The following is a 12,105-nucleotide window of genomic DNA, read 5'->3' on the forward strand; positions in this document are numbered from 1 at the left end:
ACTTGTGTCATACTTAGAGTTTTAAGCATTGTGACTTGTCTCCAGAATTAGATCTTAGACTTCTTATAACAGAGATTATTCAAGGTCTCTGGTATTTTCCTAGCTATGCTGAATTGTGAGAACTGGAAGGGCACTTAGCGCACTTAGTCACTGAGCTCATCCTCTCCATTTAGTGATTGAACCCAAGCCAAGGTTCTAGAACTCCCTACCCAAGCCACACACCTCACTGGTGGCAGGGCATGTAATTGGCCATATTCAATAACTCTTGATCTTGATAGGCAGAGAGTGTGTTTGGGGGTTTTAGGAAAAGTAATGTGTGGTAGCGCACCAGATTTAACGCACATAGAGCAAAGTGCAGGAACTGGAACAATGATCCTAGTTCGAGCCCCCCGCTCCCCACCTGCAGGGGAGTCATTTCACAACTGGTGAAGCAGGTCTGTAAGTATCTATTTTTCTCTTCCTCTCTCCAACCCTCCCCTTCTCTCAATTTCTCTCTATCCTATCCAACAACAGCAACAATGGAAAAAAAGATGGCTGCCAAGAGCAGTGAATTTGTGGTGCTGGCGCTGAACCCCAACAACATCGCTGGAGGCGAAAGAAAGAAAGAAAGAAAGAAAGAAAGAAAGAAAGAAAGAAAGAAAGAAAGAAAGAAAGAAAGGAAGGAAGGAAGGAAGGAAGAAAGAAAGAGAAAGGGAGGGGAGGGGAGGGGAGGGGAGGGAAGGGAAGGGAAGGGAAAGGAAGGGAAGGGAAGGGAAGGGAAGGGAAGGGAAAAAGGAAAGAGAAGTAATGTGTTATGGTGAGAATCAAGTTTCTCATCAACCCATCTGTTGCCAGATTTAAACCTCCAAATTTACTCTCAGCCTATAAAGTACAGATACTATGTTAAGGGTGAGTGTGAGAAGAGCTCTGACAAACCACCACAGCATCATCTAAAGTTAGGGATAGATGAAGCCATCTGCAAGGCTGATGGAGTGTGAAGGGAGCTGGTTTCACAGGCTACGCACAGGGTCTGTGGCGCTACATGACAAATCACTTCCTGGGTCCTCAAACGTCATCGGTTAACCTATTTAGCCATTTCTGAAAAGAAAAGGAAAAGAATGAGCCTTTCGATTGAAGGCATATCCTTATTTAAAAAAAAATAATAATGTGTGGAAAAGAGAATACTGTTCATCTTCAAACCAAAGAAGTAGCTCACATATAATCAATTGACACGTCCGCTTACAGCGCCCTCATTTCAATTCAGAAGTTACATGCCAGTGCATTCATTACTGGTGTGTTCTTAAATAGCAGAGGAAATGTCCACAGAAGAAAGTTTATAGTTAAACACCAACAGACAGGAAACGGAACTGATACTATAACTGTGCCTCCTGATTGATGAGTGGGGGAACAGAGACTTGTTTGTTCCAACAGCACCCCTTTCTTACAGAGTCCAGACATTAGATCCTGGAGGAATGATTAAGCACATGTTGCTTAATTAATTTTATGTCCCACTGCAGAGCAGACTGGGAAATCAATACACAAGTCACTTCAGTCACCTTCAGGCTATAATTCTCTGAGTCCGATTGCTCTAATGATGCTGATGTCCGCATTTCCCAACTAATCGCCACAAAAATGTTTCTCGACATGGCAACCACATGAATTATTGCTGAAATTCCAGCTGGCTCTAGGAAGATAAATCACAGTAGGAGGAGTTTTTAGTTTTAGAGGAGTTTTTTTTAATTTTTTTAAAAATAGTTATTTATTTCCTTTTTGTTGCCCTTGTTTTTGTTTTTTTATTATTGTTGTCATCGTTGTTGGATAGGACAGAGAGAAATGGAGAGAGGAGGGGAAGACAAGAGGGGGAGAGAAAGATAGACATCTGCAGACCTGTTTCACCTCTTATGAAGTGACTCACCTGCAGGTGGGGAGCTGGGGGCTCAATCCGGGACCCTTACGCCAGCCCTTGCGCTTTGTGCCACCTACACTTAACCCACTGTGCTACCGCCCAACTCCTGGTTTTAAAGGAGTTTTACCAAGAGGTCAAGGGAGAGAAACCTCATGAAAGTCCTTTTGGGTTAAAGGCTTGGCAGTTAAACCTGCACTTGGATCTTCATCCTGCAATTTACTAGCCATTCAACTTAGGGTTTCAATTGTCTCATCTGGAAAATCCGGTGATAACCTGAAACAAACATTGCTGTCCTCCCATCCTTCTAAAGTGCCTTGTTCTGGTCCTTTTTGTCGACCGACCACTCTTTGAATGCTTATTCTAGGTCTCTGTCACCCCACTTACAACGTTCCCTTCCTCCACCACCCTTTCTGGCTCATGTAGGAGGTAGACTGGTTTCTGTTTTCACTGCTAAAATGGAAATAGTCAAAAGAAAAGATGCATGAACAAGCAGCACCAACTCTACCGACCCATCTGTGTCTCTCCCCTTATGGAAAAACTGTTGTGTTCTCATCAAAAGCCAGCCCTTCCTCCAGCTCACTCTACCTCATCTCCCTCTTCCAGGTACCCAAAGACATTACTTCAGCACCTCCCCTTTTGCAGAAGCAGATTTAAAGCTTGTTAGACACTCGTCTGTATTAAAAAAAAAAAAAAAAAAAAGCAAAACTAATCTGCTACAGCTGATGACCTCGCAAAAGAGTGTCCCTCTGCCAAATGTATGACCCACCCCTAAGCCTCACACTGCTTGGCAAATAGACTTCATTCACTGCTGCTGATTTCTCTAGTCCTCTGAATTCTGCTCCTCTCTTAACTTTTCCTCATCTGCCTCTCCGCCTCAGATTCCTTTGCTTTCCCTTCTTGATCTTCCTGACCTCTAAATAAATAAATACCAGTATTCTCCCAGGTTCTGTCCACAGAGTCTATCCCCCTGGCCCCCCTCCACCCCCCACCCCTACAGTATGTGCACTCACTTCCTATGTAGTGATCTCATCTAGTCTGTAGATGGTTTGAAATGCTGAGTGCTCATATGAGTCCCAAGTGCAATGCTTCAGCTTGAACCTCCCCCCTGTATCCCAGGATCATGTGTCTAATTGCCTACTGGAAGCAGTACTTAAATTCCAGAGAGCATTTCAAACTTAACTTCTTCAAAACTGAACTCTCAATCCCATCTCCACTTGGTTCTGTTCTTGATGTCATTTGCACTAAAAGGCCCTCTCCTCATCCATACTAGAGGCCTTCAAAGAAATCCTGATTCCCCTGTAGGCTCATACTCTAGCCCCTCAACAAATGCAATTGGCTCTGCCTTCAGAGGATGCCCTGAATCTAAGGACATATCATAATAACTATACAAGTTCAAACCAAGTTCACTTAGCAGGTTATCTGTAGGAGACCCTCAATGAGTCTCTCAGCTTCTGCCTTGCCCTTGTATAGCCTGTTCTCCTCATAGTAGCCAGAATAATCATTTTGAAAGAAAGAAAAATCAGGTTCTTGCTACTTCCCAACTCAAAACGATCACCCTTAGAGTAAATCCTTAAGTCTTTCCCTGTGACTTAATTGGAACCCCTCCCTTGCCTTGCAGGTCATTTGACTCCTGTTTGGCTGTCCATCAGAAACAACCACCTGGTCTTCCCTAAACATACCCTCCTTACTCTTTCACTGAGACCCTTCCCCTTGACTTCCTCACTGTCCAAGATGTTCTTCTCCAATATCACTGATCCATGAGGTAAAATACATAGAGCATTTTATAGAGCATAATAAAGTATCCATGAGTATCTGTTCCTCCTATCATGATTTTTGTAAATAAAATGGACCTGGACTATGACATTGGAGCATTGCAAGAATTACTGTATGACACCCACTGTAATCAGAATTTGCTTCTATTTCTATGTTTCATATGTTCCATTCTGGCCTCTGACCTTCCAGTAATAAGTGAAGAAAGAATATTCCTCTGAACTCACTCCAAGGACTTTGTCTAACTTGTAGATATTTCCTTTTAGCTGTTAACTCGAATGAAAAATTTTACATTGATTACCAAGGCACATTCTCCAGCTCCAGCAGCAAGCAGACTCTGAAAATCCTACATACTTCCCAGCCTCATCCTCCAGAGCAAGGGAAATTGCTGTGGGTTTCTTGGCATCATACTAAACTTCCAGGGAACACAGAGCATCACATATGATAGAAGAGATTGAAGGAAGAAATAGTACACAGGAGGAAGACCAAACTGAAGCTCACCCCATCACTTTCCCTGTCTAGACAGCAGAAGGCCACAGGATGACATTGGCTGCTCCTCCTTGATAAACACACATGTTCTTTATTACTGCAAGAGATTTGAAATATTTAAAGATAAAGGAAATAACTCCCTCCCAAATTAGATTTGTGTTTCCTTCCCATCCTTAGTGACCATCCAAAGTAGTTCCATTTCACAGGGATGAGGAGTGACTCTCCTCTAGATATTCATGCTATTGTCCCCCACATGGCAGCCAGCAGTGGACAGAGCGTGGGGTTCAAGGAAATCAGATATAACGGTGAAGCCTAGTCTTGACTCACATTAACTGTGTGACTCAAAGTTCCTTAGCCTCTGTGGGACTCCATTTTTTCCAGAGGTAAAAATAATGTCTTCACTGGATGATTCAGACGATGAAGAGCTTCACCCGGTGAAACTATAAAGTGTTAGCCCAGCTCCGCACTCCAGCTCGCTGCTTCCTTTCCCCTCTTTCCGTTTGTATTAGTTCTCTTTATGCATCACCCTCTGTGATCTCTGCAATAGTGCCATGACATGATCAGGGTCTGTGGTGTTTTTGAGACAAGGGTGACTAGTCTCTCAAGCCAGCTGAACTCTCTGGGAGAAAGGCATAAGATGTCTTTATTTTTATGTGTGATGGTATGTATTTGGACAAACCTCCTTCCCCTGGAGCTACACAGTCTGTGATGATATCTTAGCAGATTGCTTTATTTGCTGGTCATTTTAGTTATGAAAATCTGCACAAGATATAAAACTCTAGTCTTACCTTTTAAGTTTCCTGTCTGCCAGCACCAGTCTGGTTTCTGTATGCAAAAGGTCTTGTAGAGAAGAGGGTCTGTTTCTAGGTCTTCACTCCAGTCTCAGTGGGCAGTTGTTTCACAACCTCCTCTCATCTGGCTTTGCTGAAGATAGAGACAGAAGACCTCTTCAAAATAAATAGCGTGCTCCCCAAGACTAAACCTAGCACCCTCATATCAGTTAGGACGTGTTAGGAGTAGTACTATAAATTCAGAATCACACAAGAGTCCCTCCCTCCATCCTCCTCCTCCCCCCCCCTACCTTTAGCAGTTCTGATTTCTCTGGGGGAATTAAGTCTGTAAGGCAGAAGAAAATAACAAGAGTTTTGGCTAGCCCACAGTTCCCGACTTTTCCACATAGGTTGCTACTGGTTCTCCTTTCTGACTGGCGATACCCCCATTCTGGCCCTAGTGGAGATTTTCTAAGAAATCCTGCAAGCTTCCCCTGTTCAGCTACCTGAAGGGGAGAGCTGGCTTCCCATGGCCATAGCCAGCAAACATCGAGTGGAGAAGGAATACTGGATACATTCTACGACTGATCAGAGAGGAGAGACATAAGCATAATATTATTGAGTTCACACCGTAGACAGCTAACTTATGGCTTGAAACACTGTCACCTTTTTAGTTGATGATCCAGGGTGTGAAAGTTAGTTGGAGCAGGACTCAACTGGAAGTGCTTCCCATCCCATCTAGACTCCTCTGTTCCCTGTGGAGAAGTGTGTTCTGGAGTCTCACTTGAGTGGCGAAGGATGACCACGCCGTATGTTTCTCATCTGTCTCAGGCTTTTCTCTCCCTCTTTTCAAAAGTTACTTTTTTTTTGTCTATTTATTAATCCATTCACTTGTTTCTCTATTTGTCCATGTATCTGAGAGTGAGAGAGAACCAGAATATCATTCCGACATGTGCAGTGCTGGGGGTCAAACGTAGGATCCTGAGCTTGCAAGTCCTGCTCTCTACCAACAAGTCGTCTCCCCAGCCACATGGGTTTAGGTGACGCTTTGTTGGGGTTTCAGGAGAAAGGACATAAGCATGCGAGATATCTTGAAATCTGGCTTGGAACTGACTCAGGTGGCTCCTAGTGGCTAAATTCCCAATAGTAAAGAAGCATATACTACCTGTGATGGGGGGGGGGGGGGGAGGGCAAAGTCACATTGCAGAGGGGGATCAGGTAGGGGATGGATGTTTTAAATCTTCCCCCAAGAGCAACACCCACCACATCTTTGTGATCTTCTGAGGGAGAATTCCTGGGGTTGATGCGATAACTAGACTAGGCACATACCACACACACACACACACACACACACACACACACACATCCTATAGGAAGATTTGATGGCTGGTGATGGAAGCCTGTATACTCTCCATTTCTCTCTGTCCTATCCAATAATGATGACAACAGTAATAACTACAAAAATAAAACAACAAAGGGCAACAAAAGATAATAAATAAATATTAAAATAAAAGAAAAAATACTAAGCTTTGGAGGCCAGGCGCTGGTACACTTGGTTAAGCATGTACATTACAGTGCACAAGGACCCAGGTTCAAGCCCCTGGTCCCCAACTCAGAGTGAAAGCTTCATGAGTGGTGAAGCAGGGCTGCAGGTGTCTCTGTCCCTTTCTATATCCCCCTCACCTCTCATTTTCTCTCTGTCTCTCTTCAATAATAAATAATAAATACCAAAAATTTTAAAAAAAAGAATACTAAGCTTAGCACTTCCTGATCTGGCTTTGTGTCATGGATATTAATTTCAGATAACAAGTAGAGTCCCCATGGGCATTCAGTGACAACATGAAGCTCGTTTTAAGGTGAAATGACCTCTCACAGGTCGTGCAGCTTTAATCTGGGTAGATGGAAAAGTATGCACAAAGGACTGGCGGTGAAAAAGTGTAGTAATCACAGAAGACCTTGAAAAGGGCACTGTCCAGGGCAGAGAGACATTGAGAGGGAGGACGAGGGTATAGCTTATTATCAGGACCCAGACTGCCCATCCCTGTAGTCCATGGCAAACAGTTGTTTTCGTTTGTCTTTGTTTTTTCCACCCCACCCCATCCCACCTGTAGTCACAAGGAATTCTTTCAATCTAAGGACAGAGGAAACTTTTTGAAAGCTTCTTTCTGAACAAGAGGCTCAAATGCTTACATCGCTGTTTCCAAAATCTTCTAGCTCCGGAGTGGGAGCTAAGCTAGAGGTGTACATTGAACCTAAGCCAGACCTTTTGGAAGTTAGTGTCTTTCCAAACCTATCTTTGCACATTTTTCATAGTTCCCCCACAACAAATGATCTAGTTAGTTAGAATTAAAATTAAGTGGCTTGGTAAGAAGGTCAAAGTCAAAGGAATAGTTGATGACCAAGTGATCCTCAAATGTGTACACATGCACGTGATGTTCACACATCACTAACCCTTTTGCTTCGACACGATATAGCTTGAGCCTTTCTGGTTCAGATTCTGTGGCAGATTGAGGCAGACTGATGCTGAGGCAGACAGTGACCTCTTGTAGAGAGGCAAATGGCTGCTAAGTGACCATGAGAAAGGACAGTAGAGGTTTTAACATTACACACCCCAATTTTGAAATCACAGTTAACAGAAATCTTTTTTTAAGCTTTATTCATCAATTTTGTTTCATAGAAGAGAGAAATCAGGGCCAAGTGGTGGCGCACCTGGTTAAGCACACATGTTACAATGCACAAGGACCCAGGTTTGAGCACCTGGCTCCCAAATGAAGTGGGCAAAGCTTTATGAGTGATAAAGCAGAACTGCAGGTGTCTCTCTGCTTCTGTCCCTCTCTGTCACCCCTTCCCTCTTGATTTCCGGCTGTCTCTACCCAATAAATAAAGCTTAAAAAAGTAAAATAAAAAAAAAAAACAGAGATTGAGAAGGAGAGAGAGCTACTCATGAAGCTTTTCCCCTTCAGGTGGGGAGGGGGGCATTGAACCTGGGTCCTTGTGCATGATAATATGTGCACCAGGTGTTACATCATCTAGCCCCCAGACCCAAATTTTGAGCCAAGGAGTTCCTATTCTTATTATCCCTGGTGATTCAAAGTCAAAAGACAAATGGTGTCAAGAATTCAGTGTTAGAGGACAATTTGACACACACACTCCCCCCCCCCCCCCCGCTGGGGCTCTGAGGAGGCAGTGAGGAGGAACAGAGACAGAGGCAAAGACCAAAAGGACTTATTTCTGTCATCAGCGTGGCTGAGGGGGCTGCCACATTCCCTTTAGTCACTGACATCACTTCCACCCACCCAGGGACATACAGAGCCTCCTCGGGGGCTGACAGTGTCAGTGGGTACAGTACAGTGTCTGGAGCAGACCTCAGTCCCACAGCCTGAGTGTGCATGATCGAGTAAGAGAGTCTGTTCTGTCATTGCATTGCAGCTCCAGAAACTAAAACGATCACTTTCTTTCAAGACCAAGAGTTTACGGAGCAAAAGTGCTGACAACTTCTTCCAGCGAACCAACAGCGACACGAAGCTGCCTGCAGACATGCTGGCTGAGGTCAGCCCCAGCTCCAGCCCACTTCCTGCACCTGGAAGCCTGACCTCCACACCCACCAGGGTTGGCCTGCACCCAGGCAGCGCCGGCAAGGCCCATGCCTTTCAGGAACACATCTTCAAGAAGCCCACTTTCTGTGACGTCTGCAACCATATGATTGTGGGTAAGGTTTCACCCCTGCCCCTTTCTCTCAGTCCCAGGCCCCCTGGAAAGACAAATGAGTGTGTTTTCTCCAGGGACAGACAGGTTCTGAGCCCCTGAAATTTACATGCAGGTACATTGTTTAGGAGTCTTTCCAGGGAACAGGATTAGTGAACAGATAAGGGAAAGAAGGATCCAGCAGAGGGAAGAGTTGAGTTCTAACATGGTCCTGCCAAGGGCTTCAGGTCACCCACAGGGAGCTCTGAAACTCCTTCTCATCTTGCATTGAGGATGGAGATCTTTGTACCCCGGAGATGTCTGTCATTGCATGTGGGCAGCCATTGGAGAGGGGGAAGAATCCAGAACAAAGTTGCTACTTGTAGCCAAGGGCATTCAGCAGAGAGGGACTCATTGGGTGTGTGTGGGCGGGGGCTGCATAGGGGGTCTGGGTGAGACTCAGAGTGGATTTTAACCAGATGCTTTAGGAACTGCAGTAAATTCTGGCTAATGAGCCAAAAAGTCAACATAGAACAAGAGAGGAAGGAATCAGACCTATGCTTACTCTTGGGGGGACAGGGAGGTTTCTTCCTCCACTAGAAGTTAAAGGACAGAAAGCTGAATCAAGAGAGTAAAAAGAGGCTGAAAATCTATGTAAAGATGCAAGGCTAATATTGCTGGCTGGTCAGCAATGGACAAAGTATCTGGAGGGTCTGGTAAAGTGAGCCTGTGAGAGAGGGTTTCCCCACTCTTTGATTCCTCCCAATGCCAGAGACCCACCATGGCTCCTGCTTACTTAATAAACTGGACTTTCCCGTGCTGGCCTTGGCATTGAATGCTTAAGGAAAGAATGGTTTTAAGATCAACAGTCTCAGGTTACCAAGCTGGGAAGCAGAAGCTGGGAGCCATCTTGGCTTGAGGAAAAAAAAAGAAAAGAAAAGAAAAAGCATTTAACCTCATGTTCCAGCACTTCTACTCTGATACACAACCTTTCTTCTCAACTCACTGTTTTTTCCCACCAATATCAATTTCCTGTAGCCTGGCATTTCTTCTGAGCCTAACGGTAGTCTCCAATCTAGTTCACAAGAAGCAGAGTCTGAGACTGGGTTCAAATGCAGATGATTTGTTGAGAAGGTGCTTTAAGAAGAAGCAAAAGAGGGAGCTAGAATGGGGCAGGGAAGGAGGTAGATCAGCCTAAGCCCACAGGATGTCTGGAGCATAAGCGTACCATTGATAGTTGGTGCGACTTTGTGGTATCTGTATCCTGTTTTTAGGGGACATTCCTTCACCTCCCATCATGTAAGTCTCCTCCTAATTCCCTGGCAAGGTGATTCATATGCTGAAGGCAATTTTCTGGAGAAAGAAGTACCCATGTTTCCCTAGTACCTAGAGCCAGTGTGATCAGTCATTTATTGCTGCTGTAGCAAACTGCCGCAAATGCATTACCTTGCAGTTCTAGATGTCCAGAGTGCACAATGGATTTGACTGGGGTAAAAATCAAGATGTCAGCAGAACTGCCCACCTTGTGTTGGGATTCCTAGGAGAGACCCCATCTTTTTGCTGTTTCTGTCTTCTAGAGGCTGTTCACACTTTGTCTTAAGTCTATTTCCGAGTTCAGGGTCAGCAGTGGCAGGTTACTGGCACCCCCACAATGTGGTCTCTTTGGTCCTGACTCTCTCTCATAAGGACCCTTGTGGTTACATTGAACCCACCTACATAGGCTCTACATGTGTAGTGGTCACCTGACTAGCACCCCTATTTTCATCTGCATTCTTGTTTCCCCTTGCTGTAAAATGACATGTATTCACCAGCTCAGAGGATTAAGACTCCTTTGGAGGACTATTATTATACTGAGCAAAGAGTATCTAGACGGGGCATGAACAGTGTCTGCAGTGCAGTGTTTAATAGGAAAAAACTTTGATTTTTCTTGATCTTGACTCTTATACCAATGATGTGATTGTTGTATTCCAGCTTATAACATGTTTTAAATTCACACAGTGAGAGACCATTTTGGTTCAAAGTGAGAAAAATGGTGCCATTTTGATACACAAAGTGGGGAGAAAGCTAACTCATATTCCCCGCCCTGACATATTGAGTAAATAGTGATTTATAAGACTATAAATTATTAGGAGTGTTGATTAACAGCATTCCCACCACCAATGATCTACTCCCACCCTCTACAAAGAAGCTGAAAATCTACCCTTCCCTCCCAGAGTCTTTTACTTTGCTGCAATACTCCAAAGCCCAGTCCAAATTCTGCTTTGTATTTCCCTTTCTATTCTGCTTTGCCAACTTTTGTTTATGAGTGGGATCATCCCGTACTCATCTTTCTCTTCTGGCTTATCTCACTTAACATGATTCCTTCAAGCTCCATTCAGGAACGAAAGGAGCTGTAAAAGGATCCTGGTTCAAACCCCGGCTCCCCACCTGTGTGTGTGTGTGTGTGGGGGGGTGGTCCCTTCACAAGCAGTGAAGCAGGTCTGCAGGTGTCTATCTTTCTCTCCCCCTACTCTATCTTCTCCCCTCTCAATTTGTTTTCTGTCAATTTGTTTTATCCAATAAGAAATAGAAAAATGGCCACCAGGAGCAGTGGATTCATAGTGCAGGCACCGAGCCCCAGCAATAATACTGGAGGGGGGAAGAAAGCTATCATTAATTCTGTATTTTATGTTTTATGAGGGCTATAGACAAACAAGTGGGTATCTAGAATAGGTGGTGAGTGGTGTGTCAAACTGAAACTGAGGAAATTCTGAGAGTGTAGTGTGGAAAAGACTTGGGATTTGCAACTGCATTTGAAATATTGCCTTGGAAGAATCAAGGTACTTATGCTAGACCTGGATAGGACTCAGTACTAGGGCACAGGTTTTGCTAGTGTGAGTTCCTGACTTTAATCTCTAGTACCACATATGTCAAAGTGGCACACTTGTTTTTTTTAATCTCTCTCTTATTAAAAATAAATCTTTTTATCTTTTTTCTTAATATTTACATATTTTAGAGGGGAAGGTTAGGAAATACAAGTAAAGTTAAAAAAATACATATCAGTGAGTCTAACCCATTGAACAGATGCTCTTGATTTGTAATTAAATGAATTAACAAGCCATTTTTCTTTTTTAAAAAGTGTTACTTATTTTACTTTAGTGAATGAGAAATAAACAGCACTACTCAGTTCATGCCCGGGATTGAACCTGGAACCTCTGGAGTCTCACATCTAAAAGTCTGGTGTACAGCTACTGTACTATGTCCTCTGTTCTAAGTAATTTAACTACTGTCACCTGTATTTAATTAATAAATTTAAATTTAATTGCTGAACCTTGAGGTCATCTTGAAATTGTTTTATAGTTTATTTATTATTCTTTTTTATTGCTATTATTGTTTTAGTTATTATTGTTGTTATTGATGTCGTTGTTATTGGATAGGACAGAGAGAAATGGAGAGAGGAGGGGAAGACAGAGAGGAGGAGAGAAAGATAGACACCTGCAGACCTGCTTCACTGCCTGTGAAGCGACT

At 43.7% G+C, this 12,105-nt stretch overlaps 1 protein-coding gene across 4 annotated transcripts in view; it reads left to right on the top strand.

Moving 5' to 3' along the window:
• Positions 1 to 12,105, top strand: part of STAC (SH3 and cysteine rich domain) — a 172,048-nt gene that overhangs the window by 62,552 nt on the left and 97,391 nt on the right. For 2 of the 4 annotated variants that reach the window (XM_060180564.1, XM_060180563.1), the window contains exon 2: positions 8,377 to 8,623. The exons of 1 other annotated variant lie outside the window; for it this stretch is intronic. In XM_060180564.1, coding sequence (XP_060036547.1) covers positions 8,452 to 8,623 — 172 coding nt within the window. In that variant the 5' untranslated portion in view covers positions 8,377 to 8,451. Of the gene's footprint in view, positions 1 to 8,343; positions 8,624 to 12,105 lie in introns of all 4 variants that reach the window. One more of the 4 variants, XM_007517048.3, reaches the window with a different exon arrangement.

Source organism: Erinaceus europaeus, chromosome 21 (assembly GCF_950295315.1).
Source record: "Erinaceus europaeus chromosome 21, mEriEur2.1, whole genome shotgun sequence".
NCBI lineage: Eukaryota > Metazoa > Chordata > Mammalia > Eulipotyphla > Erinaceidae > Erinaceus > Erinaceus europaeus.